Source organism: Heliangelus exortis, chromosome 15 (assembly GCF_036169615.1).
Source record: "Heliangelus exortis chromosome 15, bHelExo1.hap1, whole genome shotgun sequence".
Classification (NCBI taxonomy): Eukaryota; Metazoa; Chordata; class Aves; order Apodiformes; family Trochilidae; genus Heliangelus; species Heliangelus exortis.
The window spans coordinates 5,347,260-5,365,760 of record NC_092436.1 but is presented as its reverse complement, the minus strand read 5'-3'; the positions used below and the strand labels follow the sequence as shown (position 1 = coordinate 5,365,760).

At 52.8% G+C, this 18,501-nt stretch overlaps 2 protein-coding genes across 5 annotated transcripts; one reads left to right on the top strand and one right to left on the bottom strand.

The window, feature by feature from the left end:
- Positions 1–2,862: 2,862 nt before the first annotated feature.
- On the bottom strand, positions 2,863–5,056 carry SMIM3 (small integral membrane protein 3). Of its 3 annotated transcripts, none has more exons than XM_071758590.1 (2): positions 4,890–5,056; positions 2,863–3,876 (listed from the first exon to the last, which is right to left on the bottom strand). In XM_071758590.1, the coding sequence occupies exons 1-2, from the start codon at positions 5,024–5,026 to the stop codon at positions 3,696–3,698; spliced, it is 318 nt and encodes a 105-aa protein (XP_071614691.1). In that variant the 5' UTR covers positions 5,027–5,056; the 3' UTR covers positions 2,863–3,695. The 3 variants fall into 3 exon arrangements, with proteins under 3 accessions (XP_071614691.1, XP_071614692.1, XP_071614693.1); XM_071758591.1 differs by lacking the exon at positions 4,890–5,056 and adding an exon at positions 4,518–4,683; XM_071758592.1 differs by lacking the exon at positions 4,890–5,056 and adding an exon at positions 4,180–4,337.
- A 1,397-nt stretch (positions 5,057–6,453) lies between these two features.
- DCTN4 (dynactin subunit 4) lies at positions 6,454–18,319 on the top strand. 2 transcript variants are annotated; one of them, XM_071759046.1, is made up of 14 exons: positions 6,454–6,637; positions 7,962–8,032; positions 8,431–8,609; positions 9,490–9,533; positions 10,198–10,305; positions 11,087–11,107; positions 11,559–11,632; positions 11,976–12,088; positions 13,375–13,484; positions 14,504–14,577; positions 15,002–15,056; positions 15,499–15,606; positions 15,994–16,091; positions 16,450–18,319. In XM_071759046.1, the coding sequence occupies exons 1-14, from the start codon at positions 6,503–6,505 to the stop codon at positions 16,661–16,663; spliced, it is 1,404 nt and encodes a 467-aa protein (XP_071615147.1). In that variant the 5' UTR covers positions 6,454–6,502; the 3' UTR covers positions 16,664–18,319. The 2 variants fall into 2 exon arrangements, with proteins under 2 accessions (XP_071615147.1, XP_071615148.1); XM_071759047.1 differs by lacking the exon at positions 11,087–11,107.
- The last annotated feature ends 182 nt before the right edge of the window (positions 18,320–18,501 follow it).

Here is an 18,501-nt window from a genome sequence, read left to right as displayed (position 1 = left end):
GCTGTCTGAGGACATCATGCCCCTCCAGCCTGCCCGATCACAGTCCCCCACCCCGGATGGCACAGCAGCAGGCTGTACAGGCTGACCCTCACACGAACTTCCCTCCTCAGTTGTTTTTCCACTAGAGCAGGGCTGGAGCTGGCCCCTGCCTGATGCAGATGTTTGGCAGGAGTCTGGGGGCAGGAGGCCAGTGATGTTGGTCCTTCCAGCCTTCGGCCACCATGCTGCCCCTGCCACTGCCCCCCCTGTCCTCAGGCCATGGGCTGGGGGCTGCAGACACCTCACGCCAGGCTGCAGGGCAGTGGTGAGCACAGCAAATGTGAAACCAGTGGTGGGGACCATGCACTGCTGCTGGGTGGGCTTGTGAGGAGATTCTTCCTTGCAGAGCAACGGGGACAGTGCCAGCAGTGTGCCAGTGGCAGCAGTGAGGGACTCAGGCAGTGGCAGGCAGCATCACCATGGCTGGGAGCAGCACTGCTTTCCCTCCAGCAGCCTGGCACAGCATCAGTCCCGGGGCAACCTCTGAACTTTTGTTCTAGGTGTGCAACAGGAGGCGAAAGCAAAACAAACTCTGCTAAGCGAGAGGCCCGGGCTCCTCAGACACCACACTTCTCCGGCCCTGCCCTGCCCCCATAGCAGCCCCCTCCCCAGGCACAGTGCCCTTTGGAGCAGGGCCCCCCTCCCCGATTGCCCCCACACCCTTCCAGCTATGGCTGTGGGTGCTGCCCCCTCCAGCATCCCCATCCTTCTCTCTCCCTTTGCCCCTGCAGAAATGCCCCCACCCAGGGGAAGGGAAATGGGTGGCTGCTGAGTTCTGCTGCTCACCCCTCCAGCATGAGGAGCACCCCCCCCCCCCCCCCCCCCCAAGTATCCTGATCCCACAGGGATTTTGCTCTTCCCCAGGCTGTGGAAGGATGAACCCACCAGCTGTGATGTTTGCAATGTGCTCCTGGAGACCCCCCCCTGCAGCCTGGAGCACAGAGGGCAGTTTGGGACCCCCATTTGAGGAGGGGGGGGGGGTGTCCAAGATGTTTGGGGTCAGCTCCTGCTGCATAATTGCCACGAGGGCTCCTACAACCTTCCTGAGGAGTCCAGCAGGGATACCTCAGCTGAGCTGGGTGCTTGGATTCCCCGGACAGCTCTCATTGGTGGCCAGAGGTGAGGTGACAGCCAGGGTCCTGCATCACGGCAGCTGCCACCATCCCAGCAGCAGCCCCCACGGGCTGGCTCCCACCTTGTTCCAGCACCCTTGGGTGCTGTCAGGGAACCATCCCGGCGGATGCTGAATCACCTCCGGCACTGCGCCTGCCTGCCACAGCGTCACCACTGCCGGACCCACTCCCCAGCGGGCAGGAAAAGGCGTTTTTACTTCAGCAAAATGCCATGCAAATGCTGGCTCCAAGCTCCAGCACTGAAGCCAGGGCCACGGGGAGATAATTTGCTTATCCTGCTCAGTCCCGGAGCAAGAATTTCCAACTCAACAGTGCACAACAGTCTAAATCCTTCCCTCCCATTTTCACGCTTTAAAAATGTCCCAGCTTCTCCCTGCTTTTCCCCCACTGCCATTTTGCTCCGTGCACTTTGTTTTTCTCATGAGCAAACCCATCATTCCGAAGCTTTGCAATGCCTTTCCTGGAAATGTTTGCCTGGAAACTTCCCAGAAAATTCCTGCCATGAAAGGAAACCTCTCGCACCCCATCCCTCATGGCTGCTCATGGCAAGGGGCACAGGGATCTGGGAAGAGACAGGCTGCAGGGACTGGGACAGGGATCTGGGAAGAGACAGGCTGCAGGGACTGGGATGTGTGTGGGGGTTGCATCCTTTTCCTCAGATATTTTGCTCCAAACCAGGCTTCCTTCTCTAACTGTTTCAACATTTCTGGCTTCTTCCCTACTCTCCTTACAGCAAAGCTGCTCAGCTCCAGTTCCTGGTGCCAGATAGTGCTGGCTGTCCCCACACCCGTGTCCCAAAGGAAAGGGGGGGGCAGAGCCGTAATCTCTTCCAGCTGCCGCCTCGCCATGCTGGTGAGGGAGTGGGAGAGGGGGAAAATAACTAAAATAACAGGAAAAGAACTCTGGTTCTTTGCCTCAAATTCTGCAACTCCAGAGGGAATAGAGATTGGCAACAGCTCAAAACAGAAATCAGTTTCTGGGCCAGGCAAGGAATACGTGTCCACTCCCTCCCCAGCACGGCCGCAGCCCACGGCTCCAGCGCAGGCGTCTCAGCTCCCCAGGGGCTGTGTCCCAGTGCTGGGCTCCTTCCCCAGGGAGGGAGGCATTTGGCCAAGGTCCTGCTTCCCTGGGAACTGCCTGCCCCTCTGGAGTAATGCCAAGAGCAAGCCTGATGGTGGCTGTTTTGAATCAAGCTAAATGGGGATGGGACACAGGGTTTCCAACACCACGGGGCTGGCTGCCCTTTCCAGTGGAGAAAATGGGATTTAAACAATTTCCACCAGCATGGCTGTAGCATATCCCCAAATCCCAGCCTGATTCATCTCATTATTCATGACCTTGCTCTCCGTGAGTCACCAGGACACCGAGCCTGGCAAGAGGCTGGCAGCAAGGGGCAATGCTGGTCACCCAGGAGAGAGACAAACAGCTGGTGTGCTGCCAGAAAGTCCCCGGGGATCCTTCCTGCTCGCTGACAGTCCCTGATGTCTTTGCACCCCCGGAGCCTGAGGCAGGGCTGGCAGTGTGCCTCCCATGGGACTGCAGCCACCGGGCTCAAAGGCCAGGCAGGAACCCCCAGGACTTCAATCCAAGGTGGTGCAGGGGGTGATTCTGGAGAGGCTGCCAAGTGTCTCAGATCCTGCACGCGGGCACCCGGACACAAGTGTGGACAGAGCTGCACGATACTCACGTGTAGATCAAAGTCCTTTTATTTTGTAGCAAGAGGCACTGTAAGAGCTTACACAGTCCCTTTCACTGCCTGGGCACAAACCCCTCTGGCCCTCCCACTCTGCCTGCCTGGGTAAGGAGCACAGAGACCCCCACAATGGGACAAGTAGTGGGGGATCCTCACCTTCGACAGGAGCAGTGAGCACAGCTGGTGTGTGGCAGGCAGCCTGGCAGGAGCTGCCCACTCCCTTGCCCCACAAGACCAAGAGGAACCGAGTGCCCCACAGAATTTTTCCTACAATTTCAGGAGATACCTGATACAGGAGAAACCAGTGCCAGCTGCACACCTGCTGTGCAGTCAGGACAGGATCTATCACTCATACTTCTAGCCAAGTCTCTGAATGCACAACCAGAAACCACATCCATCTCGCTTTGATCCTTCTTTCCCAACCACCCCAATAGCTGGGACTCCAAAGGAGAAATCACTTTGCCAGGCATTTTCACTCCTTGCTGCTTGCCTGGGAGGAGACAGCGTTGCCAGCTAAGGCAAGCCCAGCCTGCCCACCTCATGGTAGCTGGTGGTTTCTAGCTGGATACATCCACAAAGTCATGCATCTCCCTGATGGTGCCCAGCTGCCACCTCCATGGTGGTTTCTGTGAGCTTGGTGGGTAAACGGGAGGCAGCCAGATCCAGGTACAGGGGCAGGTGTCTGGGTGCTGGCCCACCCTGGCTCTTGCCTGTCTCTCCCCAGCTCTCAGGGTGCCCCATCAGGCTCTGCAGGGTCCCCAGCACAGGGTCCCATGGCTGTGCCCCCCTGCCCAGCAAGCCAGCTGTCCCTCGGTGCCTCTGCCACAGCCTCACACGATGCCATTGCGCGTGGGGTGGGTCCATACCCGGTAGATGATGACAGCAGTGGCTGGGCAGAGCACCAGGGCTGTCATGATGAGGATGGTGGCCAGGATGATCAAGACAATGACCCAGATGTCCAGGATGTGCTTGGGCAGGGCGGCAGGATTTGTGGGATGATAGTGATCCATCCTGCAAGGGAGAGGCAGAGCGGTGACAGGGCAGCTCCCACCATCCCTCCCACAGCCAGAAACCTCCCCATCACTCTGAGTGGCCTGCTGCTCTCTCCCCTGCAGCCGTGTCCAGCCTTGGCCACAAGCTCTTCGAGAGCAAAGAGCTTTTTAGTAAAGACTTCTTCGAGAAGCCCCAGGATTTACAGAGTGCTTTGATAGAGATGAATAAAAGCCCAGGGAAAAAACTTCCCTATTAATTGCTACCATTGTTAAAGGAGCTGATAAACCAAGGCTACAGCCAGGCATCCCGCTGGTCACTCACGCGTGGGTCATCGGGCACGGAAACCGTGGGACCAGGGCAGCCGGAGCCCCATCCCTTCGGGGGAGCCTCGCACCTCCCGCCCCCCACCCCGCGGCGCTGAGTCACGGAATTAATGGCTCAATTAGCAGCAGGGTGGGGGACAGGCAGCACCTCCATGGGTCCCGCAGCTGCACCCTCCCCTCCTCCCCCCCCGGCGGTCCGAGGGAAGCAACCGAGAGCACTGGGCTGAGCCCGTCCAGTCCGTACCCACCCGTGCTCCCGCAGCCCTGAGGAGGGACGAGCCCACGCCGCGGGTGTCAGGCAGCAGCCGCCTGCCCCTCCTGCTCTCCCGTCCTTACCTGCTGCCCGGCTCCGGTCCCATCGAGAGACAGCGGCAGGAGCCCCGTCGGGGGAGGGAGCCTCTGCCTGGCCCCGCCCGGCCCTGCCCGGGGGGACGGGAGGGCAGGAGGGAGGGGAAGGAGAAGGCAAGGGAGGGAAGGGTAAGCCAGGGTTGTTTTTTTTTTTTTTCTGCATCAGGATAAGCCAGAGCACATTCCAGCTCATTCTCCGCCCCCTGAACAGGCTTCCCCCCGGGGAGACCAGACCCGAAGGTCTCAGGTGCCAACGAGGGGCCGTGGGGACGTTTCACAGCTTAATGAAGGGATTTGTCCCTGCCCTGCTCCCCTCCTCCCCATCTCCCCATAACATCAGGGCTCAATGCACCCACTCACCTACGAGGCCCAGGGCAAGAAGGAAAACCAAAACGAGTGAGAATCTCCCCAAAAACCCCAGCAGGGAGGCGGCAGCTGGCAGGGCTGCTGAGCTCAGAGAACATTTCCAGCAAGAAGCAGAGCTTGGTCATCTCCATGATGCTGAAGGGCAAAGCCAGCAGAAGCAAAGGTGATTTTCCTGCTGGGACACAAGCCCAGTGCCACCCACAGCAGCACCCATGCCCAGCAGCCTTCACCCCTGCCTTTCCCTGGGAAACCTGGAGGATTCCCAGTGCTGGAAACCACCACCGTGTGTTTCCAGACACCCCTGGCCTCCAGGCACTTCCCAAGCATGGAGCTGGCGCTGGGCAGCCTCCCCCCTGCCTCCCTCCAGCTGCTGCTGTGGGATAAAAACCACTTGGGGGGGTTTATCACGGGCAGTGCCGGATCCTCACGGGCAGAGGCTTCCTCTGGAGATGCAGTGGGCAGAGGCCAGGGGCTGATATTCGGATCCCTGTGGGATCAGACGTGACAGGGTGAGGGCAGGGGAGCGATGCTGGAGGCCAGGCCATGACAGACACTTGGGTGCTGTGCCTGGGAGCAGAGCAGAGGTGGATGAGTTGTTGATGGAAACTCTGACCTCCCAGACACGTAACATCCAGAGACCTTATGCTTTTTTCTGATGATCTCATGAGATGGGGATGTTTGTTGCTGCGGTTTCTCAGGTTCTGCCTCGGCAACCTTGAAATGAAAGAGAAACCTCGTTTGGGGGTATGAAAAAGTCTGGCACCTTGTGGGTTTGGGGGAAAACGTGGGCAGTGAAACAAGTGTGAACAAAGGCCCTGGGAAAGAAAAGGGGAACGTTCCAGGGGAAGAGAGGACATGGGAGTGGTACCTGACCAAGTGTACAGCCTTGTCGGGGGGCACAGGGCTGACCCCACTGCCAGCAGAGCCACACCATGGGCACTGTTCCTTCTGTAAGGACATCGAGGTGCTGGAATAAGTGGAACAGACCTGGCGAGAGGTCTGGCCAACAGGTCTTGTGAGGTGAGGCAGAGGAAACTTGGGTTTGTTCAGTCTGCAGAAAAGGAAGGTGAGGGGAGACGTTATCACTCTTCACAACCACCTGAGAGGAGGCTGAAGGGAAGTGGGGGTCAGCCCCTGCTCCCAAGCAGCAAGCAATAGGATGAAACAGCCTCAAGTTGTGCCAGGGGAGGTTTCGATTGGATACTGGGAACAATTTCACCACCATGAGAGCTGTCAGGCTCTGGGACGGGCTGCCCGGGGCAGCGCTGGAGTCACCATCCCCGGCGATGTTGAAGAGCCGTGGGGATGCGGTGCTGAGGGGGAGACTCAACAGTGCCGGGGTAATGGTTGGACTGGGTGGCCAAAGGTCTTTTCCGACCAAAGCAATTCCACGATTCCTCCCGGATACGGATACTGAATCTGAATCTGAATCCGAATCCGAATCCGAATCCGGTCCCACCGCCGCCATTTCACGCCCCGAGAAGGCGGCGGGAAGGAGGCGCCCGCCACGCGTCCGGCCCCGCCCCCACCACCGCGCGGTGGTCACGTGGGCGCGGCGGCGCTGTGACGTCAGAGGGCGGGGCTGGCGGCCCGGCCCCCCGGGCAAGATGGCGTCGCTGCTGCAGTCGGAGCGGGTGCTGTACCTGGTGCGCGGCGAGAAGGAGATGCGGGCGCCGCTGTCGCAGCTGTACTTCTGCCGGTACTGCAGCGAGCTACGGTCCCTGGAGTGCGTCTCGCACGAGGTAACGGCGGCCCGGCCGCACCGCGCCCGCAGACCGGGTGCGACGGGGCGGGGCGTTTCCCTCTCTGCGCAACGCCGATTGGGCGGCTCCGCTGCCGCTCACTCGCTGACTTCCTCGCCATTGGTTGGCGGCGCTTTAGGGCGGGGCGCGGTAACGCTTCACGGAGCGAGGTGATTGGCGGCGGGTGGTGGGAGGGGCGGTGCCTTGCGCTGGATTGGCTCCGCGGCCTTGTCCGTCGACGCGGTTCGCGCTGTGATTGGCTGGAGGGCGCGTGTCACGGGTGGGGCTGCTGCGAGAGGCGCCCGCACCTCACAGAGGAGGCGCCCCCCCCATGGGCCTGGGTGGGGAGGGCCCCGTCCTCACGGGGGACACGGACACCCACGGGAACCCACGGACACCCACAGGCACCCACCTCATCGTGGGGCACGGCCCGGGGTGGAGATGGAGCAGGGCCGGGAGATGCCGCTGGTGCTGCCACAGGGGCTGCTCTGAGAGTGAGGGTGTGGGGCTCAGACTGCAGGGGATCCCCGGGATGGGGCTGGGGTGTGGGGACCTGCCCGGAGCGCTGGGAAGCCCTGATCCTGAGGCTGCTCCTGGAGATTCATAGCTCATGGGAATAAAATCCATGCAACAGATTTTGTGTGAGTCTGGCTTGAAGGAGGTTTGAAAAACCTGAAAGAATGACAGTGCAACCCCGGTCTGAGAAGAGGTATCTCTTCAGAAATGGCAGAGTATCTCTTCAGAAATGGCAACGCCTTGGAAGAGTAGAAAACAGATTTGTCACTGCATCCATCATGAATTCTCCATAGCGTGACCAGTGCAGTTACTGTGCATCTCCACGTTCAACAACGAGCTTGGTTTTGTCCTCAGGAAGGGGACTCCCTTCTTGCTGCCATTGTTTTAATTAACAAAATGAGCTTGTGACAGCATATAAATAGAAAATAATTTTTAAAATCTATGGATTTCTGACCCGTGTGCATACAAGGGAAAAACAATGTTAGAAATAAATGGAAAATAGTGTGTTAAAACCTGCTGTTAAAGCTGAAAAATGAAAGGTCAATATCCAATTATCCTTCTCCCACTTACTAGCAGAGTAGTTTAACCTATCCTGACTTAAGAAACCTGATGATGTGTGTTATTAAAGAGCAAAATTATGCCTAGATGGGCTAAGATTTCAGATACCAAAGAATGTCTGAAGTCTTGACAGGCTTCACCTGTCCAGTGCCAGACACAAATCCCTGTTAAATCCTGCAGCAGAGTTTCAGGCTGTGTCAGAAAGTGTGAAACGTGTCAGAAGGTGTGATGTGACCATCTTGTTCCTCAGGTGGATTCTCACTACTGCCCCAGCTGCCTGGAGAACATGCCTTCAGCTGAAGCCAAGCTGAAAAAGAACAGGTAAGGTCACTTTGGCTTTTTTCAATATTTTAAACAGCTCCTTCCATAATCCAACAGCTGATCCTGCGTGTCTGAAACTCCCTTCAAAAATCACATTGCTTCTTGCTAACCTTTTAGTCTGTTTGGAGAATAAGTGTCTTTCTGTGATGTATCATGTACTCTTCATGCTGTAGCTTTTTTGAGAACCTCTCATAATACTGAGGGGGTTTAGCATCACCCAATATCTCTCAGTTTGGGCACTCATCTTTCTGCTGATGGCTCCATTGCCCTTTTTCCATAGTGCTGTTACACGGGATGAAACCATCTCTTGGTTTAACCTGGATTTGCTTGCTGGGAGCATTTTCCTCAGCCTGGGATCCTTGTCAGAGCCCTTTCTTACAGACCTTTGCTCTCCTCAGGTGTGCCAACTGCTTTGACTGTCCCTGCTGCATGCACACCCTTTCCACCCGGGCCACCAGCATTCCTGCTCCTCTCCCTGATGACCCAGCCAAGACCACCATGAAGAAAGCTTATTACCTGGCCTGTGGGTTTTGTCGTTGGACTTCCCGGGATGTGGGCATGGCAGACAAGTCTGTGGGTAAGTGACAGTCAGAGGGAGAAAACTGTGTAACAGCAAGAGCAAAATCTGTCTCTGGTTATTACTTTGTGGGTGGGGTGTACACAGCATCTCTCTCGGGTTTGAGTCACGGTTGGAAATTCACAGGTTTGTGTTGTTGAAGTCTCATCTGAAGGGCTGAGATGAGTTAGTGGGATATGTGACCTGCTCCCATGCTCGTGTTGCTGTCACACGAGGAGCTTTTTTAGTGTGTGTGCTCTTCCCACGGATGTGATCTTGTCTCTTTTCCTCCAGAGACTTTGAAGTTGCTCAGTCTGACAGCGTAAACATCTGATTTAATTCTGTCACTTTCCTTCACTTAGGCTTATTCTGAAGTTGCCAGACAGTGTATTTGGGTACTCTCTTCGTGACAGCACTGGAACAAATCTTTCATTTGTTTCTTGGTGCATAAGACATGCAGAAAATATCTGTTGGGCTCCAGAAATGGGGAGTAGATCAAGCAGGTTCTCCAACATCCAATATTGATGTAACTGAAGACTGGCAGATGAAGATGGTGGGTCATGGGCAGCCAGTAATAAAGAGAGTGTTCTTGTAAACTCATGTAGCTGTTGCTTAAGTGACTCCTAGGTGCTGTTCTGAGTGCCTCTCAAACAGCATTTTTGTAAAAAAACACAGTAGAGAAGCTGGGTAAACTCCTTCAGCCCAAACCTGCCTGTGGAAGGCTCAGAGGTCTCCTTTGTGCAGTCATGAACATGAAGAATTGCAATAGTGAATGTAGCAAAAACAGGTAATGTCATACTTGATGAGTTGGACCAAGATAGTTGGGTGCTAGGTGTGATTTCTTTGTGGAGTCTGAAAAATCTTCTCCTGAGGACTCATTTTTTTTCTCTTTCTCACGCAGCCAGTGGTGGGTGGCAGGAGCCAGAGAATCCTCACACACAGAGGGTGAGTGAATGGGAAGGCAGTGCCTGGGCTGGGATGCAGCAGCTGGAAAGAGCTGTTAGACACCCCAGGGCCCCTCAATCACCTTCTCTGCATCTATAAATCCTTCAGATACCAGTTCCTTACCTCCACCTTGACTGAATTCTGTGGAAGGAAGGCCTCTTAAAGGCTTTCCTGTGGGTGTCATACTATAAAATCTCCTTTTCAGAAGAAACTCAGTTGAAAACATCGTGTCTAATAATGAGTGTGCTGTGTATGTGTGTGAACAAAGCTGTTTTCCAATCGAGAGTGTGTCTGGAAAACAGAATTGCACCTCTGCTGCCTTTCCCTGTCACCAGTCAGGGCTCTGGGAAAGATCCTGTTTGTTCCACCAGTCCCAGTCACTGGTTTCTGACTGTGTGGCATTACTCTCTCCAGTCACAGCTGAAGTGTGAACAAAGTCCTGGCTGCCTAACTTCCAGGTGGGAGCTGCCAGTGGGCACCATTCCCAAAGGAAGGGTCAGTTTGTCACCCGAGGTGGGGGCTGAGACTTGGTGAGAGGCTTCTGTAATCCTTCAAAATACAGCTAGTCCTAGAAACAAGAGTGAAACAAGTAGCAGGAGCCCCAGCTTGGTCACTGCTGTGGCATCCCTGTTCAGTGGGTGTCTGTTCCCTCTCCTCCCCCCAGATTAACAAACTGGTTGAGTACTACCAGCAGATGGCTCAGAAGGAGAAGATTGAGCGGGACCGGAAGAAGCTGGTGCGGCGCCGAAACTACATGCCCCTGGCCTTCTCTGTGAGTGCAGTGTGTGCTCTCCAGGCAGCAGCACGAGGCACAGCAGCCTCAGCCTGGAAGATTAGGTAGCTGGTAGCATGCTAGGGCTACTCAGCTTTATTATTTTTTTTTTAAGAACAACGTGAATCATAGAATCACAGAATTGGCTGGGTTGGAAGGGACCTCAGAGATCATCGAGTCCAACCCTTGCTCCACTCCCACTGCAGTTCCCAGCCCATGGCACTGAGTGCCACATCCAGGCTCTTTAAATATCTCCAGGGATGGAGAATCCACTACTTCCCGGGGCAGCCCATTCCAATGCTTGATCACCCTCTCTGTAAAGAAATTCTTTCTAATGTCCAGCCTAAGAAAATGTGAAGAAAATGTGCACATGGGTTTCTTAGGGAGAAGCAGTCTCACACACGTTCCTGGTGTTACATTGCCTCTCTCTCTCTCATAGTCCTTCTCATAATGCCAGAAAGGTTTCTTTTTCCTTTCACGATACCACTGGTAGTTCTTTCTCAGAACCATTGCATACCACAGCTCAGTAGCAGTTAGATCAGGATTTTCTGGCACTTTTCTGCATGAAGTCTGAACTGAAATTAACATTAAGACTTGGCTGTGGCCTGAATGACCTGTCTATTGTAACTGGCAGGTAAATGCTTACTTTGTTTACCCGGGTGACTGCATATGCTTGCTACTTCTCAATTAACTGTTGCTTGCTCTGTGCCCTTGCTTGTGTCTTATGGCTGCATTTTTTGTCTCCGTTGCTACCTGCTGCTATTTTGGGGGCTCTCCACAGCAACACACTATACACGTAGTGGTAAGTCTCTTCACCATTTCTGCTGGTGTTAAAGCTCTCATGGTGTCAACCAAAGGGCAGTAACAGATCCTGCTCTTCACCTCACCTCAGGGCCTCTGACTTAGATGTGCCTAAAACAAACTCAGGTGAAGGGCTGGTTACTGCTTGACGTGCAGTTGTTCTGAAGTGTGTCAGTAGTGCAGGCTGGTGGCTCAGAGAAAGAGGAAAAGCTTTGTGAGCAGTTGCCACATCTGTCTCTCCCTTTCTGCAGTGCAGTGGTTAATTGTTTTCTCCTTACTGACAGTTTGAGCAGGATAAAAAAATTTGTGAAGCACCAAATACCTTTCCCTTTTTGCTTTCCTTTGCTTGTTTCCCTTTGCTTGTCATGCAGCTCAAAGGATGAGTTTGCAGTAGGTCTTTCTGTCCTGGCAGGAAGCAGACATGAAGCTGACTGTTCCCTTTTTCCTTGTAGGACAAATATGGCCTTGGAACCAGGCTGCAACGGCAGAGGCCTGGAGCACCCATCAGTGCCCTTGCTGGACTCTCGTGAGTCTCAGGGTTGGGGTTACCTGTGGGGGGGGAGAGGAGGCAAGAGAGCAGTAAAGCAAGGTTGAGACAATGAGCTGTACTGGTAGACAGCAGTGAAAGGATCTTTCCTCTTTGGAATGGCAGAGATGTCAAATCTTCAGGCATCTCTCTGCAGCAGCTCCTGATGTTTTGCTTTCTCCTAAAAGAAATAAGTGACTGCTCACCTCCTTACAGTGCTGCTACTGTTGTCTTGCAACCTCAGCTCTCACTGTTTGTTGTGTTACAGGGCAGTCACTGCTGTTGGTGTCTGCCAGAGCACATGTGCCACGTTTTATGACAGAGTTGTCTCTCTTTGCTTCAGGCTGAAAGAGGGAGAGGACCAGAAGGAGATCAAGATTGAGCCAGCTGATGCAGTGGAAGAGGTGGAACCTCTTCCTGAGGATTACTATACAAGACCAATCAATCTGACAGAAGGTAACACCATCACTTCTTGTCCCTGTGTTTAATAATGTGGGCACTGCCAGGAAACTTGTCAGTTGGGTTCCTCATGTCTCAAAGTTGTAGTAATTATTTATGCTGGGAAATCTGTGGCTTTTTAAATCATAGAGTGTCAGATTGGAAGGGACCTCAAGGATCATCTGGTCCAACCCTTCTAATATTATTTTTTATATATGTCTCAGCACCCTGCTGAGCTGAGACTTAAAATGGTGATTTTGAATGCAGCTCAGCTTCATGGAAAGCTCAGAGCCAAACACGTCAGAGCTCTTAACAGGCATTTCATTTTCTTGGCCATCTTGATTTCTCTGCATGCAAAGTGTCAACTTTCGGATGGAGAAAAGCGCTGACGTTTGTCACATAATTGCAGGAAATAAAGAAGCAGCTGAGCTGCTGCAGAGTTGGGCACAGCTGACCTATTACCTAAAAATTACGTGTTAACTTTGACATCAGCTTGGAACACCTTGCATACACTTGCCAGTTACTTAGCTGGCTCACGATTTAATTAGCAAATAGTAAATTGGTCAGTGAAACGTGGGAGCAAATGGGATGAAAGAGCAGGTACAGGAAGTGGCATGGACTTCTTGCTGAGGTGGTTCATCATCTACTGATGCTCTCAGTAGTCCTGCAGGGCTACACAGTCTGCCAATATTAATTAATTCATGAAAGGTTTATGGAAAGGGCTTAGATCATCTTGGTCTTTTCTCCTTAGACTGTCTGCGTTGTGAAAGTGTGCTGCTGGTAAAGGAGATGACTCTTGTGGTTCCTCACAGTGAGGGAAAGGCTGCCAGGTGGCTCTCTGCCTGTTAGACACTGGGAACAGTGAGGAGCCTGTTTTTTTGGGAGAAACCCATGGGAAGTTGGCTGCTGGAGCTCCTTGCCTTGGAAACTGTGTAGTCACTAATTCTGTGGTTGAGTCCGAGTTACGCAAACTCCTTGCTGAGGAGCTGTGTATGGTACTCGTGCAGCACCCAGCTGTGAGGGTAACAAAGCAACGAAAACTGATTTGCCTGTGGCAGGGAAAGAACTTCTCTAGATGATTACCAAATTCTGCTCCCACCCCAGCTGAACTCTGAATAGCAACCAGGGCAATGTCTTCAGGGCTGGCACCGGTGTTGCCTCAGTGTTACCGTGCCCTGTCGGGACAGCCCTTTATACAACTCTTTACCTTCCCTGCATTTGCTGCTAGAAAGAGTGCTCAGATCCCACCTGGCTCAAGATGCAGGGTGACACTGCTCTGACCTTGCTCTCTGTTCTGTGCTCAGTGACCACGCTGCGCCAGCGCCTGCTGCAGCCTGACTTCCAACCCATCTCTGCTTCCCAGCTCTACCCACGCCACAAGCACCTCCTGATCAAACGCTCTCTGCGCTGCAGGGTAGGTCACTACGTACAAATCAAAGTGATTTTTCTCAGCTCCTGGAACTCAGGTTGTGGGAAGTGGGCTGTGTATTTCTTTCTAGAAGAATCTGCTGGAATGCTTCTGGCTGTTGGGAGTTTTCAGCCAGATTACTGGTGACAGCACTAGGAGGTGAGAGGCTGTTGCATCTCTGAGGTGATGAGGGTTGATTGTGAGAGGAGGGCAATGCTGTCAAAGATGCATGAAGATAGAGAGGTGGGTTTGCATCAAGGCCTCTGTGCTTTGCCTAGCCAAGGAGTCAGAGGAGGCTGCCAGTACCATCAGGATTAAATAAATTCTGCTGTTAGTAACTAAAGAAAAATTAAGTCAGCAACCAAAATGTTAGTGAGAAGCAGTGCAGAATACTGGAGATGCCCTTAGAGTGAGGGGGATATCAAAGAGAAGCAGAGAGCTGGGAAGTGAAGACAGACAAGAATAGAATCCAAGTGCTGCTCTTGGCTTACTGCATGGTTTTCAAAAAGCTGCTTGCTTTCTCAGTCAAGCAGGGATGTTTGTCTAGTTCCCAGAGGAACAGAGCAGTTCCTGTAAGTAGTTAAGATACAGAATGCTTTGCAAATGCAGAATATTTTCTCAGAAATAGGTAATGTCAGGCTGAGCCTGTATTTGAAGAGTAGCTTATGAGGAGATCAGTCTGGAGTTCCACCTCTTTGAGATTTATTTTTTTAATGGATTCTCAAGCATAAATTGAAGGGCTTGCAGGTATCTGTGCCTTCTTCCTGCTGCAGTCAGTGAGTGTCCAAGTGTTTTTAAGCCTGGCTCCAAATCTCCTGTCTGACATTGCAGTAACAGTGCTGGGTGTGACATTTTGGACTATCAGTAGTTCAAGACAGTGATGGCTGCACACCCCCCAAGGGAGTTGTTGTCTGTGCTGTGCTAGAGGCCAGTAATGGCATGGCTAGTGGCACAGTGCTTGCAGCTCTGATTCTTGGGTGTGTGACTGGAACACTTTGTGCTGACTCAACCATCTCTGTGTCTAGAAATGTGAACACAACCTGAGCAAACCAGAATTCAATCCAACATCTATCAAATTCAAGATCCAGCTGGTTGCTGTGTAAGTAAGATGTGGGGACTGGGGAGAACAACTGCCTATCCATGCTTAGTTATTCTGTTTTCATTTCTTTTTTACCCTTAGATTTGACTTCTTTTACAATTGTGTCATCTCTTAGGGTGGTGTAATCACCTTTTCAGTGTAGTTAGCTTATCTGCAGTAAGTTTGTTTCCTGGTCTTCTAGAAGACTTGCTCAGGATTTCAGCAACATGAAGAAGAGCTTGTGTGCTGTCCCAGGAGTTTGTGGGTTTAGTCTTATGTAAGGGCACTGAATTATTCTGAATCACTCAAGCTGAGCTCTTACTGCATTGAACAAGTGAGCTGGATGTCTGTTCAGACCTCCCACTGCTTCAGGAGGTTGGATAGACAAGAGGTTGGTTGACAGCTGTACAGTCTGCCATGGTCATTTGCTTTCTTCTTGTTGCAGTAACTATATTCCTGAAGTGAGGATCATGTCTATTCCCAACCTGCGTTACATGAAGGTCAGTAATGTCTTGGGGTGCATGGGGGATCCTTTTGGAAGATCACACAGTGTGATGATTATTCCCTGAGGGCTTCACTCACTCCATTTAGAGAGGGTGCAGAGTTTAAAGGAGTGGTCAGAACAGCACTGCCTGTTACTTGTCAGTCTGCAGGAGTAGATTGCCCTGCAGTGTGACATCTGGCATCACAAACACACACCAATAGCTGGGGAATAAAAGGTGTGGAGCTGTGATCTTGGCTAAGTTCCAAAGATGTGTTTCTTATATTAAGAAAGAGTGTCAGCACCCCTCTTACACAGTGGGGGTGCTCACTCTCCATCTCTTGAGTGTATGGGGTGCAATTTTTGAAGGTGTTGATTAGTCACAGAAGGTGGAGGTGCTAACAGTAACAATTAATTTTAGAGTAATGGCTTTTTAAGCTGTAATTCCTGAATCTCCCCAGGAGAGCCAGGTTCTTCTGACTCTGACCAATCCAGTGGAGAACATCACACATGTCACACTGCTGGAGTGTGAGGAGGGAGACCCTGAAAACATCAACAGCACTGCCAAGGTACCGTGCCCTCCTGCTGTGTGAGCCCAAGCCTCTTCCAAGGCTTTCCATTCCCATTTATCCTTCCACAGGTCACACTTCTCATATGTCCTTCATTCAGCCCCTGCTGACTGTGTTCTGGTTTCCTCCCTGGAGTTTAAATGGTCATCACCATTGTCAATATCAGATTTAAAGTGTTTTGAAATTGTGTCTCTTCATTGAGATTCAGAACCTAAGGAGAAATAACATGATTTCACTGCCAGACTGGGGACCAGGGGGTACTGGAGTGGAGGAAGAATCATGTTAAACCATATTAAAGCATCTGACAGAAGGGGAGGGCTCTCTCCTGCTCACCAGTGCAGGTGGTGATCATGCTGTAAGGCTGTTCTTCTTTGTGCTCTGTTTCAGGTGGCAGTTCCTCCCAAGGAGCTTGTCCTGGCTGGCAAAGATGCTGCAGCAGAATACGATGAGCTGGCAGAGCCTCAGGACTTCCAGGATGACCCTGAGTGAGTATTGTCTGTTCTGTTGTGATCCTGGCCCTTAAAAACTTAGAGAAGTTAGAGATCAGCAGTGAAAAATCTTCTGTTTGTGTGTTGAACTGGTCAGGAGTCATTTGTTCCTGTTGGGGCAAGGTGTGCTTGTTGTAGCAGTTGAGTTGTAGGTGGTGGTATTGAATATCTCCAGGAAAACTCAGTCTTTTCCTTTGCAAGAAGAACAGAACAGCTACAGAACAGGGCAGCTATTATGTTACAGAACATGCAGCCATAGTCAGAGCATCTCTGTTACCCTGTGTTGGAATAAATCTCTCAGAATTGTTTGAGAACTTGGCTTGACCCAGTGTTCCTTTGTTTTCTGCCTTGGCAGTGTTATTGCCTTCAGAAAAGCCAACAAGGTTGGAATTTTCATCAAGGTCACCCCACAAAAAGAAGAGGGCGAAGTCACCGTGAGTTTCAAGATGAAGCACGAGTTCAAAAACCTGGCTGCTCCCATCAGGCCCAACGAGGAGGGTGACCACACCTCTGAGGTCATCTGGCTCACCCATCACGTGGAGCTCAGCCTGGGCCCGGTCCTCCCGTAGAGATTCCCGGTGCCTGGCCACAGGAGGGACTGGCACAGCAAGAAAGCACCTGCTGAAATGTTCTGTGAGAGGCCCTTGTGGTGTTTGGGGTGTGCCACGGGTCCTGGCTGGGAGGGAGGGGGCTGAGGGTGGGGGGCTTTGGGATGGTTTGTTCTCTCTCTTCTTGTAGTACCCACTAACTACCACTCCTCTTCCCCTAACCCCACGGGCTGGTTGAACTTGCAGCACAGAGAGAGATCCCACTTTCTCCAGATGAGCACCACACCTGCCTGAACTTGGTTCTGTCCATAGAAAAGGGCCCATATTGGTTTATTCTTCCTGATGTTAAACACTCAGTAGCAAACAGCTCCTTTTTTTGCACAGAGCTATTCCCTTCCCCAACAAACACTGTAAGGGGTGGCCCTGTCTGCTGTGTTCTGGGCAAGTTACTGGTAGCAGCATGGTGCTTTCTTTTGGTTTCCTCTTGTAGTTTACCTCAGCTGTGGGGATGGAGACACAACACCCCACCACTGGCACGTGTAGCTTGCTTAGCCAAGGTGATGGATGTTTCCTCAAGGAAAGGATGGGTTTGCCTCTCAACCTAAAGTGTAGTGCCCTCCTGGAGTGTTTGTGGGTTGGACTGGCCTGAGCCTGCTGTTGTGTTGCCATTGGATGTGGCAGCTGTGAGCTGGGAATTCTGCTACAGCTCTGCCTTGAGGCAGGGATGCTCTGGAGAGGCTGCCTGGCAACCTTCAGATCAATTAACGTGTGTTAATAGGGGTAGTGACCAGAGCCTGAAACCAGGAGAGTTAAAATTAGGTCTGGTGTACATAAAACTAGAGGTTGTTTGAGTTCAAACTCTTTTGTCTTTTTCCAGTTAGGGTGGGTGGGGGAGGTGTACAGCCAGTTACACATTAACCAGCTCACCCTGTGCTGGGAGGGGGGTTACAGCTGTCAGAGGGTTGTAGCCCAGGCTACAATGGGTAACGTAGTGCACCCAGGATACTGAATTCCCACTCACTGCAGTAGCTGGGTGCAGGCTGGCGAGGTGGCTCTCCCTGCAGAGCATTCCCGGTGCTGATCCTGATCCTCCTGGAACATTTCTGGTGTGCTTTGCCAGCCTGGGAATATCCGGACACACTGCTCCAGGTGGATCTGCCAGCCCGGAGCTGCAGACCCTCTGTGCAGGAGGGTGGGATGGGGCTGCCTGTTCCCGGGAGAAACGGGGGTGCTGGGGGAGCGTGCCTGGCACCCCACGTCCCACCACGGGTCTCAGAGCAGCGAGGCCCCACCTTTACACCTCTGTGTAGGTTACACGCAGCGTACAGCATGAGTTTGAGACGTGTAGTTGATAGTTCGTGTGTAGTGCTCTCGCCTGCCCCGGCTTCACCTCTTCCTTCACCTCCGGCCGTGACTTCTCCTCGGTAGCCAAAATATCACCCACGCTTGCCACACAGATAGGGAAGAGACGCTTCTAAGGGGTGAAGGGGCGGCTGTCCCGGGCCTCCAGCACAGCTCTGCTGGGGCTGGCGCTTCTCACCGGGTTGTTTGGTGTCGGTGTTCGCGGTTGTACCGAGCCCGGCGGGGGCTGTGCCCGGGACCGCCCCTCCTGCCCCTTGCCGCCTGACTGCTTGGCGTCCCGTAGTGACCTTCAATAAAGCAAATGTGGCTCTCGGATTCTTCGTGCTGTTTCTTATTTTAAAATTATAAAAAAAAAAAAAAACCAAAACCAAGCGCGCCCCGCCCTTTCCCCGGTGTCCCGGTTCCGCTGGTTTCGCTCGCCCTTTGCCGCCCCGTCGGCTGAGCTCTATGGCTCTCCCTGCCTAGAGCGCCCTCCTAGCCCGGCGGCGCGCTGCCCC

Excerpts from the sequence above, each read along its gene's own strand:
- SMIM3 (XM_071758590.1), bottom strand. The coding sequence starts at position 5,026 with ATGGAGATGACCAAGCTCTGCTTCTTGCTGGAAATGTTCTCTGAGCTC. Across the intron at positions 3,877-4,889 it reads TCTTGCCCTGGGCCTCGTAG|GATGGATCACTATCATCCCA; the intron begins GTGAGTGGGTGC and ends TCTCCCTTGCAG.
- DCTN4 (XM_071759046.1), top strand. The coding sequence starts at position 6,503 with ATGGCGTCGCTGCTGCAGTCGGAGCGGGTGCTGTACCTGGTGCGCGGC. Across the intron at positions 11,108-11,558 it reads AACACACTATACACGTAGTG|GACAAATATGGCCTTGGAAC; the intron begins GTAAGTCTCTTC and ends TTTTCCTTGTAG. Across the intron at positions 11,633-11,975 it reads AGTGCCCTTGCTGGACTCTC|GCTGAAAGAGGGAGAGGACC; the intron begins GTGAGTCTCAGG and ends TCTTTGCTTCAG.